Consider the following 13,713-nt stretch of genomic DNA (forward strand, 5'->3'; position numbering starts at 1 on the left):
CTCGTTTGTGTCAATGAAATAGAATTCAAATAAAGAGAGTAAAAGCAACTAGTCAGTGGTGATAAAATTAGGCCTGCACCATGTTGTGTAACAATATTTCAGACTGCCTCTGAAATGTACATTATCGATCATAGTCTGCTACTGGGAAACCGTATGTGTTATGTCTTTACACCCTCTGCTATATTGTGGATAAAAGAGATACCTGTCTAACATAACACAGAGAGTGTTCTTTAAACGAAGCCTCTCCAACATAATCCAGGTAGAATCAGGAATTACCCAGGGCAGCTGTCTAGGCCCCATACTTTTTTCAATCTTTACTAACGACATGCCACTGGCTTTGAGTAAAGCCAATGTGTCTATGTATGCGGATGACTCAACACTATACACATCAGCTACTACGGTGACTGAAATGACTGCAACACTTAACAAAGAGCTGCAGTTAGTTTCAGAATGGGTGGCAAGGAATACATTAGTCCTAAATATTTCAAAAACTAAAATCATTGTATTTTGGACAAGTCAATCACTAAACCCTAAACCTGAACTAAATCTTGTAGTGAAATTGAGCACGTTGAGGTGACTAAACTGCTTGGAGTAACTGTCATGGTCAAAACATATTGATACAACAGTAGCTAAAATGGGGAGAAGTCTGTCCATAATAAAGCGCTACTCTGCCTTTTTAACAACACTATCAACAAGGCAGGTCCTACAGGCCCTAGTTTTGTAACACCTGGACTACTGTTCAGTCGTTTGGTCAGCGGCCACAAAGAGGGATCTACAGAGAGCTAACATTAATAGTATGCATGTCTATCTCTCCTGGCTCAAAGTGGAGGAGAGATTGACTTTATCACTAATTGTATTTGTGAGATGTATTGACATTTTGATTGCACCAAGCTTTCCGTTAGAACTACTGGCACACAGCTTGGACACACATGCATTACCCCACAAGACATGCCATCAAAAGCTCTCTTCACAGTTTCCATGTCCAGAACAGATTATGGGAGGTGCACAGTACTACATAGAGCCATAACTACATGGAATTATTAGCCCAGCCAGCACCCGGACTTGAACCCGATCCAACATCTCTTGAGAGACCTGAAGATAGCAGTGTGCCAAGCTTGTACCCAAGAAGACTCGAGGCTGTAATCACTGCTGTAATCAAGGTGCTTCAACAAAGTACTGAGTAAAGGGTCTGAATACTTATGTCAAATGTGATATTATTTTTTTAGATTTTTTTAATAAATTCGAATAAAAATCTAAAAACCTGTTTTTACTTTGTCATAATGGGGTATTGTGTGTAAACAATTCAATAAATTTTAGAATAAGATTGTAACGTAATAAAATGTTGAAAAGGTCAAGGGGTCTGAATACTTTCTGAATGCACAGTATACACTGAAAAAAATATAAACGCAACAATTCGTAAGATTTTACAGAGTTACAGTTCATATACGGAAATCAGTGAATTGAAATAAATGTATTAGGCCCTAATCTATGGATTTCACATGGCTGAGAATACAGATATCCATCTCTTGGTCCCAAATCCCATTTACCTCATGCAGCGCAACACATAATATAATAATAATATAATAATAATATATGCCATTTAGCAGACGCTTTTATCCAAAGCGACTTACAGTCATGTGTGCATACATTCTACATCTTCTTCACATCAACACGCTGTCGATCCAGAGCATCCCGAAATTGGTCAATGGGTGACATGTCTGATGAATATGCAGGCCTTGGAAGAACTGGGACATTTTCAGCTCCAGGAATTGTGTACAGATCCTTGGGACATGGATTGTGTTGAAACATGAGATGATGGCTGTGGATGAATGGCACAACAATGAGTCTCAGGATCTTGTCACGGTATCTCTGTACATTCAACTTGCCATCGATAAAATACAATTGTGTTTGTTGTCCGTTGCTTATGCCTGGCCATACCATAACCCCATCGCCACCATGGGGCACTCTGTTCACAACGTTGACATCAGCAAATCGCTCGCCCACACAACGCCTTACAAAGTCTTCCATCTGCCTGGTACAGTTGAAACCTGAATTCATCTGTGAAGAACACACTTCTCCAACGTGCCAGTGGCCATCAAAGGTGAGTATTTGCCCCCTGAAGTTGGTTACGACCCCAAATTGCAGTCAGTTCAAGACCCTGGCGAGGATGACGAGCGCGCAGATGAGCTTCCTTGAGACGGTTTCTGACCGTTTGTGCAGACAATCTTTGGTTGTGCAAACTCACCATTTTATCAGCTGCCTGGGTGGCTGGTCTCATACGATCCCGCTGGTGAAGAAGCCGGATGTGTAGGTTCTGGGCTGGCGTGGTTACACGTGGTCTGCGGTTGTGAGGCCGGTTGGACCTACTTCCCAATTTTCGAAAACAATTTTGATGGTGGCTTATGGTAGAGCAATTAACATAAATCATCTGGCAACAATTGCCAATTGTAACTCCCTCAAGACTTGAGACATCTGTAGCATAGTGTTGTGTGACAAAACTGCACATTTTAGAGGGGCCTTTTATTGTCTCCAGCACAAAGTGCAGCTTTGTAATGATCATGTTGTTAAATCAGCTTCTTGATATGCCACAACAGTTAGATAGATGGATTAACTTGGCAAAGGAGAAATGCTCACTAACAGGGATGTTTGTGCACAACATTTGAGAGAAATAAGCTTTTTTTTGTGTATATGAAACATTTCTGGGATCTTTTATTTCAGCTCATGAAACATGAGACCAACACTTTACAGGTTGTGTTTATATTTATGTTCCGTGTAGTATTCATTTTTAGACATCTTTGTCCATATTTTCCATGAGTTTCTAGTGGATTGGTGATATGGTTCAAGATGACATAGTTAATAATAGTTCAATAGCATCTAATCAACAAAGGCACTATTTTCAATTAACTTTGCAAGTCCTTCTTTAACCATTGACTTTTTCACAACTGCTGCCAGTTTGGCGACAAAACATTGACGACAAAGACATATTGACAAAATAAAATAAGTAAAAGTGTTTCAAACAAATATTAACAATATTTCTTACGTAAACTCTCTTATTAAACATCAATGGTATTCACTAAGTTGATGTTTTATATTTAGGATCATGTTTACAGTTTTTTTCATTCAATTTTTCTATTTTAAAATATTCCTATTTGGTTGTTTTATATATTTAACATGTGGTAACGCCACACAGAGGGCCATGTATAATTAGACACCTGTGACAATCTGAAGTACACAATAAATGCCACTAGATGTCGTCTTCTAAAATAATTCTGGTTGTTTGCTGGTGAAATTGAAACATTTCCAGTAACATATTCTGGTTTTACAACCTCAGTGCTGAGACATGACCAGACTCAACTTTACATTTTTGGGGCCCAAGCTGTTATTCTCAGCTAGATCATTTGGTAACACTGTCTCATAATGTATTTAACCTACCTGCAGGCTACTACAGTGTTAACAATATTTTCCTCGAGATCTTGCAAAACAGAAAGCCAATATACAGCAAATAAAATACTATTTGCCTCAAGCATTTGGCATATTTAATATGCCACTAGCTGTATTGCAAAAAGCCTTTAAACAATGTCTGCCATTAGACTGAAGAGACTTGACGCAGGTGGATACTCTCTCTCTCTCTGCAATATTAATAACCTATTTTTTCCTTTTTCATAGTTTTCAGGCCAGACCTTACGGCCATCCGAATCACAGCCATGTGTCCCTTAAATAATCATTTGCATCGGGCCTTGTAATAATGATCGAGGCCGCAATGGAAGAGCATTAAAGATTTATAGCGTAATAAATACTACAGTTACTGTTCTGTGTTGTTCTCCCACCTGTTCTCTCTTCAGAACAACACAACGCAACACTAACAGAAATTAAACATCCAGTCGGGCGATGAGTTTCTTTTTGGGGGCCGGATTTGTGGCCAGGAAGACTTTTAAATGTCATCGCTGAATACATTTGAATAATGTATTCATTATTACCAAGGCACCTTGAGCCCCTGTAGTTGTGAGCGTGCCAAGGTGGTTGTATTAGTGAACACTGGTGGGGGCACAGCGGTGGGGGCACGGCGGTGGGGGCACGGCGGTGGGGGCACAGCGGTGGGGGCACAGCGGTGGGGGCACAGCGGTGGGGGCACGGCGGTGGGGGGCGGTGGGGGCACGGCGGTGAGGGCACAGAGGTGGGGGCACGGCGTTGGGGGCACGGCGGTGGGGGCACGGCGATGGGGGCACGGCGGTGGGGGCACGGCGGTGGGGGCACGGCGGTGGGGGCACGGCGGTGAGGGCACGGAGGTGGGGGCACAGCGGTGGGGGCACGGAGGTGGGGGCACGGCGGTGGGGGCACGGCGGTGGGGGCACGGAGGTGGGGGCACGGCGGTGGGGGCACGGCGGTGGGGGCACGGCGGTGGGGGCACGGAGGTGGGGGCACGGTGGTGAGGGCACGGTGGTGGGGGCACGGCGGTGGGGGCACGGAGGTGGGGGCACGGTGGTGAGGGCACTGTGGTGAGGGCACTGTGGTGGGGGCACGGCGGTGGGGGCACGGCGGTGGGGCACGGCGGTGGGGGCACGGCGGTGGGGGGGGCGGTGGGGGAACGGCGGTGGGGGGGCACGGCGGTGGGGGCACGGCGGTGGGGGCACGGCGGTGGGGGCACGGCGGTGGGGGCACAGCGGTGGGGGCACGGTGGTGGGGGCACGGTGGTGGGGGCACAGCGGGACTCAGTGAATTAGATGAAGCCTTCATTCACACGCACACAACGGGAGTGTTGTCGGATAGGCGGAAACCAAAGACTTCGGCGATATACTTGGCCTTGTCTTGTCTGGAACCCGCCGTCGTCATCGCTGTGTGGATTTGTGTGTGCGTGTGCTTGTTCAGTGACACTGGTGGCACCTGTGGAGACTTTTGTTAGCTGGAAAATTCATCCAAATGTCCTTTCCAGTGGACTTTCTTTTTGCCTCCAACAGCATAACATTGTTTTATTGATTAAACAAACTCCCTCGGCACAATAACATTTGTGTTTTATCGAACCCTGGAGACTTGTGATTGAGAGTACAGTGGTAATGTATGAAAATATGTATTGGTTTCTATGGCTAATGCAGAGGACAATGTGTGGGCTACTAGGCAGATTGTTGAAAGACGAGTATAGATGTTTTACGCAGTAACTTCTCAGCAGAGGTGTGTGTGTGTGTTTGGGAGTTCTTGGAACTGATTCAGCCAACTGATTGTCCCTCTTGTCCATTTTCTTTCACCTCTCCTCTCCCACATCCCACCCTTCACCTCTTCCTCCCCCTCTTTCTCCTCCTTCATCCATGCACTTCTCTTTCACTTCACAGGGATGAGAGCCTTATCGATTTTTTTCTTCCCCAGCCACCCACTCGCCCTCCAGAAAACTGTGCAAGTTTTGACTTCAAATGGAAAAAACCATCCCATTCTATCATAGATAATCCAGCTTGAATAGTCAATCACAGTCATTTGTGCCCATCTCGTTTGGGGGGAATATTCAGTAATTTAGTGGAGCAATGGCTTTGAGCAGAGTTCATAGTAATGCCATTCAATCTGTTCTGTTTCCCTACATCATCTACCTTAATGTCTGCACTGTTGTTGTCCAGATTCATGACCCTCTAAACCGGGTGCCTGTAAATACTTTTTGGGGGCCTTCAGGTCCTTCAGGTCTCTGCTGCAACTGAGTTAGAAGATGGAAGCTCATTCAATTCATTCAGCCAGTTCATCTTCCCAACGATGTTCAAGGCCAGCCTCTGTACATTTTCCCTCTAGGGCTGATCAACTATCTTGGGCCTCCCATGGTGCCAGTTTTGAGCTGTCGGCAGTGCTTCGGTTACACTGGGGTAAAGCCACTGTCACTGCCGGTGCTTGTGACAGCTTATGCTGAGCAAAGTCATGAACGCATACAAGTTATTTTAGTTGTTTTGCAACCAACTGACTGCGCTCTTAACTGTCCAACTGGGATGACTTGGAACGTCCGAAATCATCCCTCGGGGTACGTTGTGGTATGTCTGCGGAAGGACTCCCACCACTCTGGCTGATCTATCGGAAGCGGACACATCTTAAGAAAGACGCTCCAGTAGCCGAGGATGATCCCGCTGCTTTCTCTGGAACTTCTGGGCAGAGCAGAGTTGGCAGCGGCGACGGGCGAGAAAGCAGAACAAGGACTCCATTGAGGAGGGCTTGGTTGCCAGCGGCCCTTTGGCACCTCGCTCAGTGAGTCAGACTGCGCCAATTCAGGAGTGCACAAGGGGAGAGAGGCTGATCATCAGGGCACAAGGGGAGAGAGGCTGATCATCAGGGCACAAGGGGAGAGAGGCTGATCATCAGGGCACAAGGGGAGAGAGGCTGATCATCAGGGCACAAGGGGAGAGAGGCTGATCATCAGGGCACAAGGGGAGAGAGGCTGATCATCAGGGCACAAGGGGAGAGAGGCTGATCATCAGGGCACAAGGGGAGAGAGGCTGATCATCAGGGCACAAGGGGAGAGAGGCTGATCATCAGAGCACAAGGGTCTATTACATTAACTGAAAACATCTTAACATGCTCGCCAAAGTGAGACAGGGGAATGACCAAAACTCCTCTTGAGATTTTCTTATTATAAAAATGTTTTGGGTATCCTAGCAGTTCAGTGAACCTTCTATTTCATTTGCTCTGGGTAGGAATTGAGTATGTTACACTACTCGCACCTTTTTAATCGTGCAGTCGGCGTGTCACCTCTTCCAGGAAAAAACTTTTCGAGGGGGCAAAGGAGCGTGTTACGGAGAGGAGCTGGCAGGTGTAGAGAAAAGCAAAGGGCCTTTGAGCACGACTGTCAGACTATTTTTAAGTGTGAGGGACTGAGGTTCAGCGCTGGCGCTCCATTTGACACAGAGGCTGAGGTCTGCCACACAGAAGACAAGCAAGCAAAGTTGCCCAGAACACAAACTAAAGCAAGTCAAGCCAAAACAGACCCAGGATGGAGGAGAACTCGGCTGTTTGAGCTGCATTGCCAACTCCTATAGTCATAGTGACAGGAAAAACAGATCTTCCCGCATGCCAGAGTGGGGAGTCATGAGTGGGGCAGTAAGTAGAAGGTTGGAAGGTACTTTGGACAGAGACGGATAAGGTCTAGACTTCTTAACTAGGTGAATTAACTTGAATGAAGTTAAATGAACACATTACTTGTTGGACACCAGAAGAAGTAAATAAACAACTCATTTGTAAGCCTTATAGCAGAAATAACAACACACACTTACTGTCAAACTTTCTCAGAAGAAGTACTTATTTGTAAGCCCTATAGCAGAAATGAAAACTTTATTTGACCTGTCTTTGCTTTGGTCACACACACACACACACACACACACACACACACACACACACACACACACACACACACACACACACACACACACACACACACACACACACACACACACACACACACACACACACACACACACACACACACACACACACACACACACACACACACACACACACACACACACAAATGTACAGTCAAACTTTCTCAAATGCTTGCTCTCACTAGTTGACAACACCATCAGCAAGGCTAATTGGGGGAGAGAACAGCATCACAATGGCTGTCAGAAAGAACAGAAGAACAAGACTCTCGAGTGCGTCTGAAAACCACTTGGCTATAATTTCCTTTATGCCTCTTCCCTTTGACCATTTCCTGCCACTGCACTTTTGTCATGCTTTATTTTATGCTGGTTTCATTAGAGTAAGAAAGGCCTGACATAGGTCATAGTTAGCCTTTTTTCTCTCACCCGGGGGGACCGATAGTCTAGACTTAGACCACTATGTGAAGTGCTTTGAGCGGGTACCTGACGAACTTGAGGAAATGTCTGACATCCGCTTTCACAACAAACACTTGTCTCATTACGCAATTGGATTGTGGGATGGCTGTTTCTGCATAACATGACATAACATTCACCTTTTTTTTAAATATCACAAATACTTTTGTTTCCATATTAGTATTGTTTTTTTAGGAGTCCAATTTTTGAAGAAAAAATATTGATCCAAGTTAGAGCACATTATTGCATCCCATCCTCAAATGAAATCATGTTTAATCTATCGTAATCAACATCTATTTCCCTCAATACAGCCCTGCTGTGGCCTGTGTAGGCTGATCGACATTCAATGTCATACGCCTTCAGGGCCAGACATTCACTCTCTCTCTGCAGTTCATTCCTAACTGTAAGAAATCTGAATCTGATGCTTTGCCAGCGTGAGGACAATTTAGCATGAGTTAGTCTGGGTTTACCTCAAGGGGACTGGCAGAGAGCCTGGCATATGGCATCATTTAGCACACGACGGCTGGGGTTCACGTGTCCCTGCTCCGATGGGCACACCAGCCACGGCACTTCGTCTCTCACAAACTCTCACATTAACACCCATTATGCTGAACGCTGTCGACGATCAATACCTGCAGCTGCCTCTTTCTCTTCTCTCCCTTCTCCCCCCCCCCCCCTCTCTTTTTCTTTCTCTCCCTCTTCTCTCCCGATAATGCAGTGTGCCAGACAAAGATGTGACGAGAGTGAGGGAGCTGCAAAATGAAACAGGATAAAATGGAAGGACTTGGATGTGAACTTCTTTCTCCCCTAGCTTGTGATTCAAGGCTGAGACACGGCTGCGCAAAAGAAGGATACATGAACAATCTGCGTGATCCTTCTGCCCAGCTGTACATGCAAATGAGGCAGCCAGGCTTTTTTTTAGTCCCCGTCACACACATAATTGGGAGGCTCATTTGGGTGTGATGTATGCGGTGTGCCCCCCCCCCCCCACGCAGTTTTTGAGAGAGAGAGAGAGAGAGCGAGAGAGCGAGAGAGAGAGAGAGAGAGAGACTCATATTCAGACTCAAGCGCTTTATGCCTCTACTGATCCCTTCAGTCCTGTCAAAACATCTCAGTGAACTGTGGCAGGTGCTCTTTTGGTCCCGTAAATGGTTGGTTTCTATTTTACCTTGTCTATCATTTCCATTCTCGTCGATGAGAGCCCTTTTCTGTGGAGGCGAAGCAACCTTGTCCAAAAACACATACATTTCTTGTCGATTTAGTACATGTTTTCTCTATTTTAGAATATCTAAAAAGGAGACTTCCATGGCTAATTGTCCAATGGCTGTTTCACATACATACACAATGTTTTAAAACAGGGTATTTCAGGAATTGACCCCAACGTTGGTTTGAAATGAATTTGACTCTGTCGTTTCAGTAATCCTGTAACTCGCTGTTGTGCATTTTATGGAATCCTATTTCATATACAATTACTGTAGTGAAGCCAGACTATCAATTTCATTGCATTTGGGCTGGCTTAGATTTACAACAATACATTTTCCCACATAAAGCATGCGCTCAAGCAATAGCCTACTGTGTCACCGGCTATCATGAAATTTGATTTCCTTAGTCTTCCAGTAAACAAATTATCCTGGGCCGCCGCTACACTACTTTGCATGACGTGATTGAGGCTAAAATAGACAGAGAGAGACACAACAGACCTGGGTTTAAAATCATTTTTTAAATCTTTTAAATACTTTTAGCGTTTGCTCTAGCCTCCCTGGAGTGCCATCTGGCCGGGGTTTAACGTTTTGGGACTACTCTATTGGTCCATTAAGCCAGGCAAGCTTTTTAATCAAGCACAGATAAAGGATATGAAATGATTTAAAATCGTATTTGAACCCAGGTCTGTGGGGAAACAGCCTTTGCTTGTGGGGAAACAGCCTTTGTCTGTGGGGAAACTGCCTTTGTCTGTGGGGAAACTGCCTATGTTTCTTCATTTGGGAACTCCCACGTTATTTAATAATTACAAACAGTATTCGGAGATGAAGAGTTTTGTAGGCAGATGAACAAACACCCACAGGATGTAATCTCACAGTTGGATGCACCGATCATACATCCTCATTGTTCTCCCAACAGATTCATGCAGGTTTTAGAGCTTCGTCATCGTTCGTCCACTCAGCACGGGGTGGTAATCGCGGTGGTAATTTCCCATACGGGAAATGGACAAAAGGAAGCAGGAAGTGCCCTTGAGGGTCCTGTGGCAATGCTGCAGCCACTGGTACACATGCATTCAGTGTAACATAGGTTCAAAACTGCCCTTTGACACAGCCTACCTACCTTTCAGCATTGTCATCCTCTCACTATCGGTTCAATAAAATCTTTTAAAATAGCTTAAAATATACTTTAAAACGGTAGCAGTAAGATGTAGCCATATGAATAAAATGGCATAGAAATGAATTGTCACGACATCTACCGAAGTTGTTGCCTCTCCTTTTCCGGCGGTGCTCGGCGGTCGACGTCACCCGTCTTCTAGCCATCATCGATCCATTTTTCATTTTCCATTGGTTTTGTCTTGTCTTCCCACACACCTGTTTTCAATCCCATCCATTACCTGTTGTGTATTTAACCCTCCGGTTCCCCTCATGTCCTTGTCGGAGATTGTTTATTGTCAGTGTAGTGTTATTTGTATAGGTGCGCGATGGGTCTTCGTACCCATATTTGTTTATATTCATTTTTCTTATTAGTGTTATGGAGCATGTTACTTGGACATTTATTAAAAGACTCCATTTTACACTCCGTTTGACTCTCCTGAGCCTGACCTCCCTGCCACCTATACACACGTCTCTGACAACAACTTAGGAGGCCTGGACTGAAAAAAAAAAAAATATATATATATATATATATATAGAGAGAGAGAGAGAGAGAGAGAGAGAGAGAGAGAGAGAGAGAGAGAGAGAGAGAGAGAGAGAGAGAGAGAGAGAGAGAGAGAGAGAGAGAGAGAGAGAGCGAGAGAGAGAGAGAGAGAACGATTCTAGCTGGGCCCTAAAGTAAATGGACATGTTTGGGTGATCGTGTCTTGGGGTAAATCCATTCAATGAAGGTAAAATGAAAACTATTAACAGAAAATGCCATATTTAGCTTCATGTGGATTTCCCTCAACTGACATTATTAAGAAATGTGACTTTTTATAGCTCAGCTAGAATTGAACCCTGCTGGTTCTCTTGAAATTGGTTAACTCGGAAAATCAAATTCATTAGTCCGCACTCAAAAAATATAATTTAAAAAAAGTTAATTTGCTCTTATTGCCTCAATGAATTGAAAAAAAGCATAAAATATTAACTCAGAAAATCAACATCCACAAGGGTCCAGGAGAATAAAAATAGATTTAATCCATACTAGCAATTCGAAATCCTCCTTCGGCAAACAAGCAACGTTGATATTTTACCTCCTAAAAGTGTCATGGATCCTTGTTAATGAATCATTTCTGTTGTGCGTCACAGCAGTAAAAACCAACACTGTGAAAACACAAACCTTATTTGCCAATGCCACTAATGAATAGTCATTATAAAAATGATTATAACTGTAACTCAACAACATTGCACTCTTTCCTCCTGTCATTATACTGTTTCCACAAATGAGTCTCCTTTTGCTTCAAGCTGAAAAACAATGATAAACAAACCGTGATGGACTGAGAAAACCATGAACTATGAAAAAGTAAAAAACAAAGTCATTACAGATGAATTAATACATTCTCCCATGACTGCCTTTTCCAACCATCACTGAATGTTGTCATTTTTACTCACTAACGGAATATCTTCTAGCTCCCTGTGATTAATTTTCGAGGCATAATTGCCTTTATTTTGTGTTTGTATGAGCTTACAGCAACAATTTATTTGAAAGTGACATAATATATCTGTAAATCAAATTATAGTCATGAGTGCATCATTTTTTAAATATATGTCCCCAGTGGGAATTGAACCCACTACCCATGCAAACACCATGCTCTACCAACAGAGCCACGCGGGACATCCAGTTGACTATATGAGACATAAAGGTGTGTTAACTGGTCACATTGCTGGTCTCCGTCGCTAATCGGCTATGACACATTCAGATTCCAGTGACGTTTCAGTGCGTCGTGCTTCAGAACAGGCGTATGGCAAAGACAGACAATATGACATGAGTTGACATAAACGGCTATGTAAAGTTCCAAGTTACAACAACCTGATTATATATCCTGATGTATGTGTGATGCAGGCATTATGACATTCAAGACAGTGAGTTGTATAGGGAGTCTTAGCCATGCATCCTGCAGTAAAGAGATGCTCCCTGCATCACACATACATCAGGATATACAAATATTGACTCAATGATGCTGTCTTTCGGTGCAGTTCTTCATTTGATATCATGTTTGGCCAGTAAATGCCAAGTAGACACTTGTTTTGTAAAGTCTCCAGTTTTCGAGACAGTCTGGATGTCACCCTCCATCTTTCAGAGTCGTACGGAAGCACGCTGAGGACATTACTATTGAACAGGCGGAGTTTGGTTTTGATGTTGAGTCGGTTGATTTCCATATGGTTTTTAACATGTCAAAAGTTTAGGTTGCTTCGATGATCCGGGTGTTGACGTCCTTTTCATTACTAACCTCTCTGCCTAGGTAGAGGAATTCTTGAACTTCCTCCACTGCTCCTCCGTTTATGTTAACGAGCGGGCGTCTTGTGGTTTTTCCTCATGAGCTTAGATTTTGCCGCATTGATTTTCAAGCCAATTTGCAGGGATGTGTTTGTGAGCTTGTCAACCTGTTCTCGCATGTCAGATTGTCTGCAGGGGAGAGCAGGGTGATGTCATCTGCATTATCCAGATCTTCCAGAGATGAGGGGAGTGTCCATCTGATGCCACTTGTTCCATTTGTCAGTGTCTGTCTCATGAGCCAGTTAATGGCTTTAACAAACAGCGTCCTTGTTTAACACCAGTGTTGACTCCAAAACTGTTGGTTACGTGTCTGTTACAGACAACCTGACAGTGGAAATCGGTGTACAAGGTCTTGATGATGTTGACCATTTTGGGAGGGATTCCAAACTGGTGAAGTATTTTCCATAGGGATATACGGTGGAGTGTCGAGTGTCGAGGGCCTTTTCAAGATCAACGCTGGTGTATATTGGGACTGTTCCACAGGCTAAATATTGAATATGGAATGCCCAAACTGTAACCAGTAAACCTGTTATCATGTAGCAACAGGGAGCAGTCAACTCCACATCATTGATTCACATGGAGACTACATCCCAAAGGCACCCTATACTCTTTAAATAGTGCCCTACTTTTGACCAGGGTCTATAGGGCTCTGGTCAAAATTAGTGCACTACAGGGAATTAGGGTGCCATTTGGGACTCTGACCTTATTCTTATTGGATAATGTCAGTCACGCACTGTTATTGGAGAAATGAAGCCTCTACAATGCAACATGTGTCCTAAACTTTGCACTGCTGCAAAATATTGTCTAACTGGAGTGTTTCCATAGAAACTTTGACATTTTTCTCAAGACCGAGGTGTTATGTGATACAAAATTTGAAAAATGTTATGGCACAGAATCATCTCTATCCTCCTCTTAAATTGTTTAGCCTTCGCTTTTTAAATGAAATCGTAAATGTTGGCTACTGTGATAAATGGAGGTTTGAAAATAATTTAGTGCATTCAACTTGATGTATAAAAGGATCCCAGCGATTGGAATCAACTGCTTAAAGTGGCCGAATACCATTGGAAACATTCCCACACATACAGTGTATGTACCCTACTTTTAAGAAAATATCTGTTATAAAAATGTACAAATCTGGAATGGATATGTGTTTCTTAAAAATAAAAAAATAAAAAAATTAAAAGCTGAAATGTCTTGAGTCAATAAGTTTCCAACCTTTTTGTTATGGCAAGCCAAAATAAGTTCAGGAGTA

General features: G+C 43.8%; 1 protein-coding gene across 1 annotated transcript; it reads right to left on the reverse strand.

Annotated features, from left to right (window-relative positions):
- Positions 1-3,973: 3,973 nt before the first annotated feature.
- Positions 3,974-5,606, reverse strand: LOC124004116 (protein TRACHEARY ELEMENT DIFFERENTIATION-RELATED 7A-like). Its single transcript, XM_046312910.1, has 2 exons — positions 5,574-5,606; positions 3,974-4,708 (listed from the first exon to the last, which is right to left on the reverse strand). Exons 1-2 carry the CDS (start codon positions 5,604-5,606, stop codon positions 3,974-3,976), a joined length of 768 nt encoding a protein of 255 aa, XP_046168866.1.
- Between the last annotated feature and the right edge of the window lie 8,107 nt (positions 5,607-13,713).

The sequence above is a fragment of the Oncorhynchus gorbuscha genome, linkage group LG18, assembly GCF_021184085.1.
Source record: "Oncorhynchus gorbuscha isolate QuinsamMale2020 ecotype Even-year linkage group LG18, OgorEven_v1.0, whole genome shotgun sequence".
Taxonomy (NCBI): Eukaryota; Metazoa; Chordata; class Actinopteri; order Salmoniformes; family Salmonidae; genus Oncorhynchus; species Oncorhynchus gorbuscha.

Bases quoted from the DNA above. Each gene is read 5' to 3' on its own strand.
- LOC124004116 (XM_046312910.1), bottom strand. From the start codon at position 5,606: ATGAATCTGGACAACAACAGTGCAGACATTAAG. The intron at 4,709-5,573 runs GTAGATGATGTA...TAATTCACTGAG, and splicing joins ACAACAGTGCAGACATTAAG to TCCCGCTGTGCCCCCACCAC.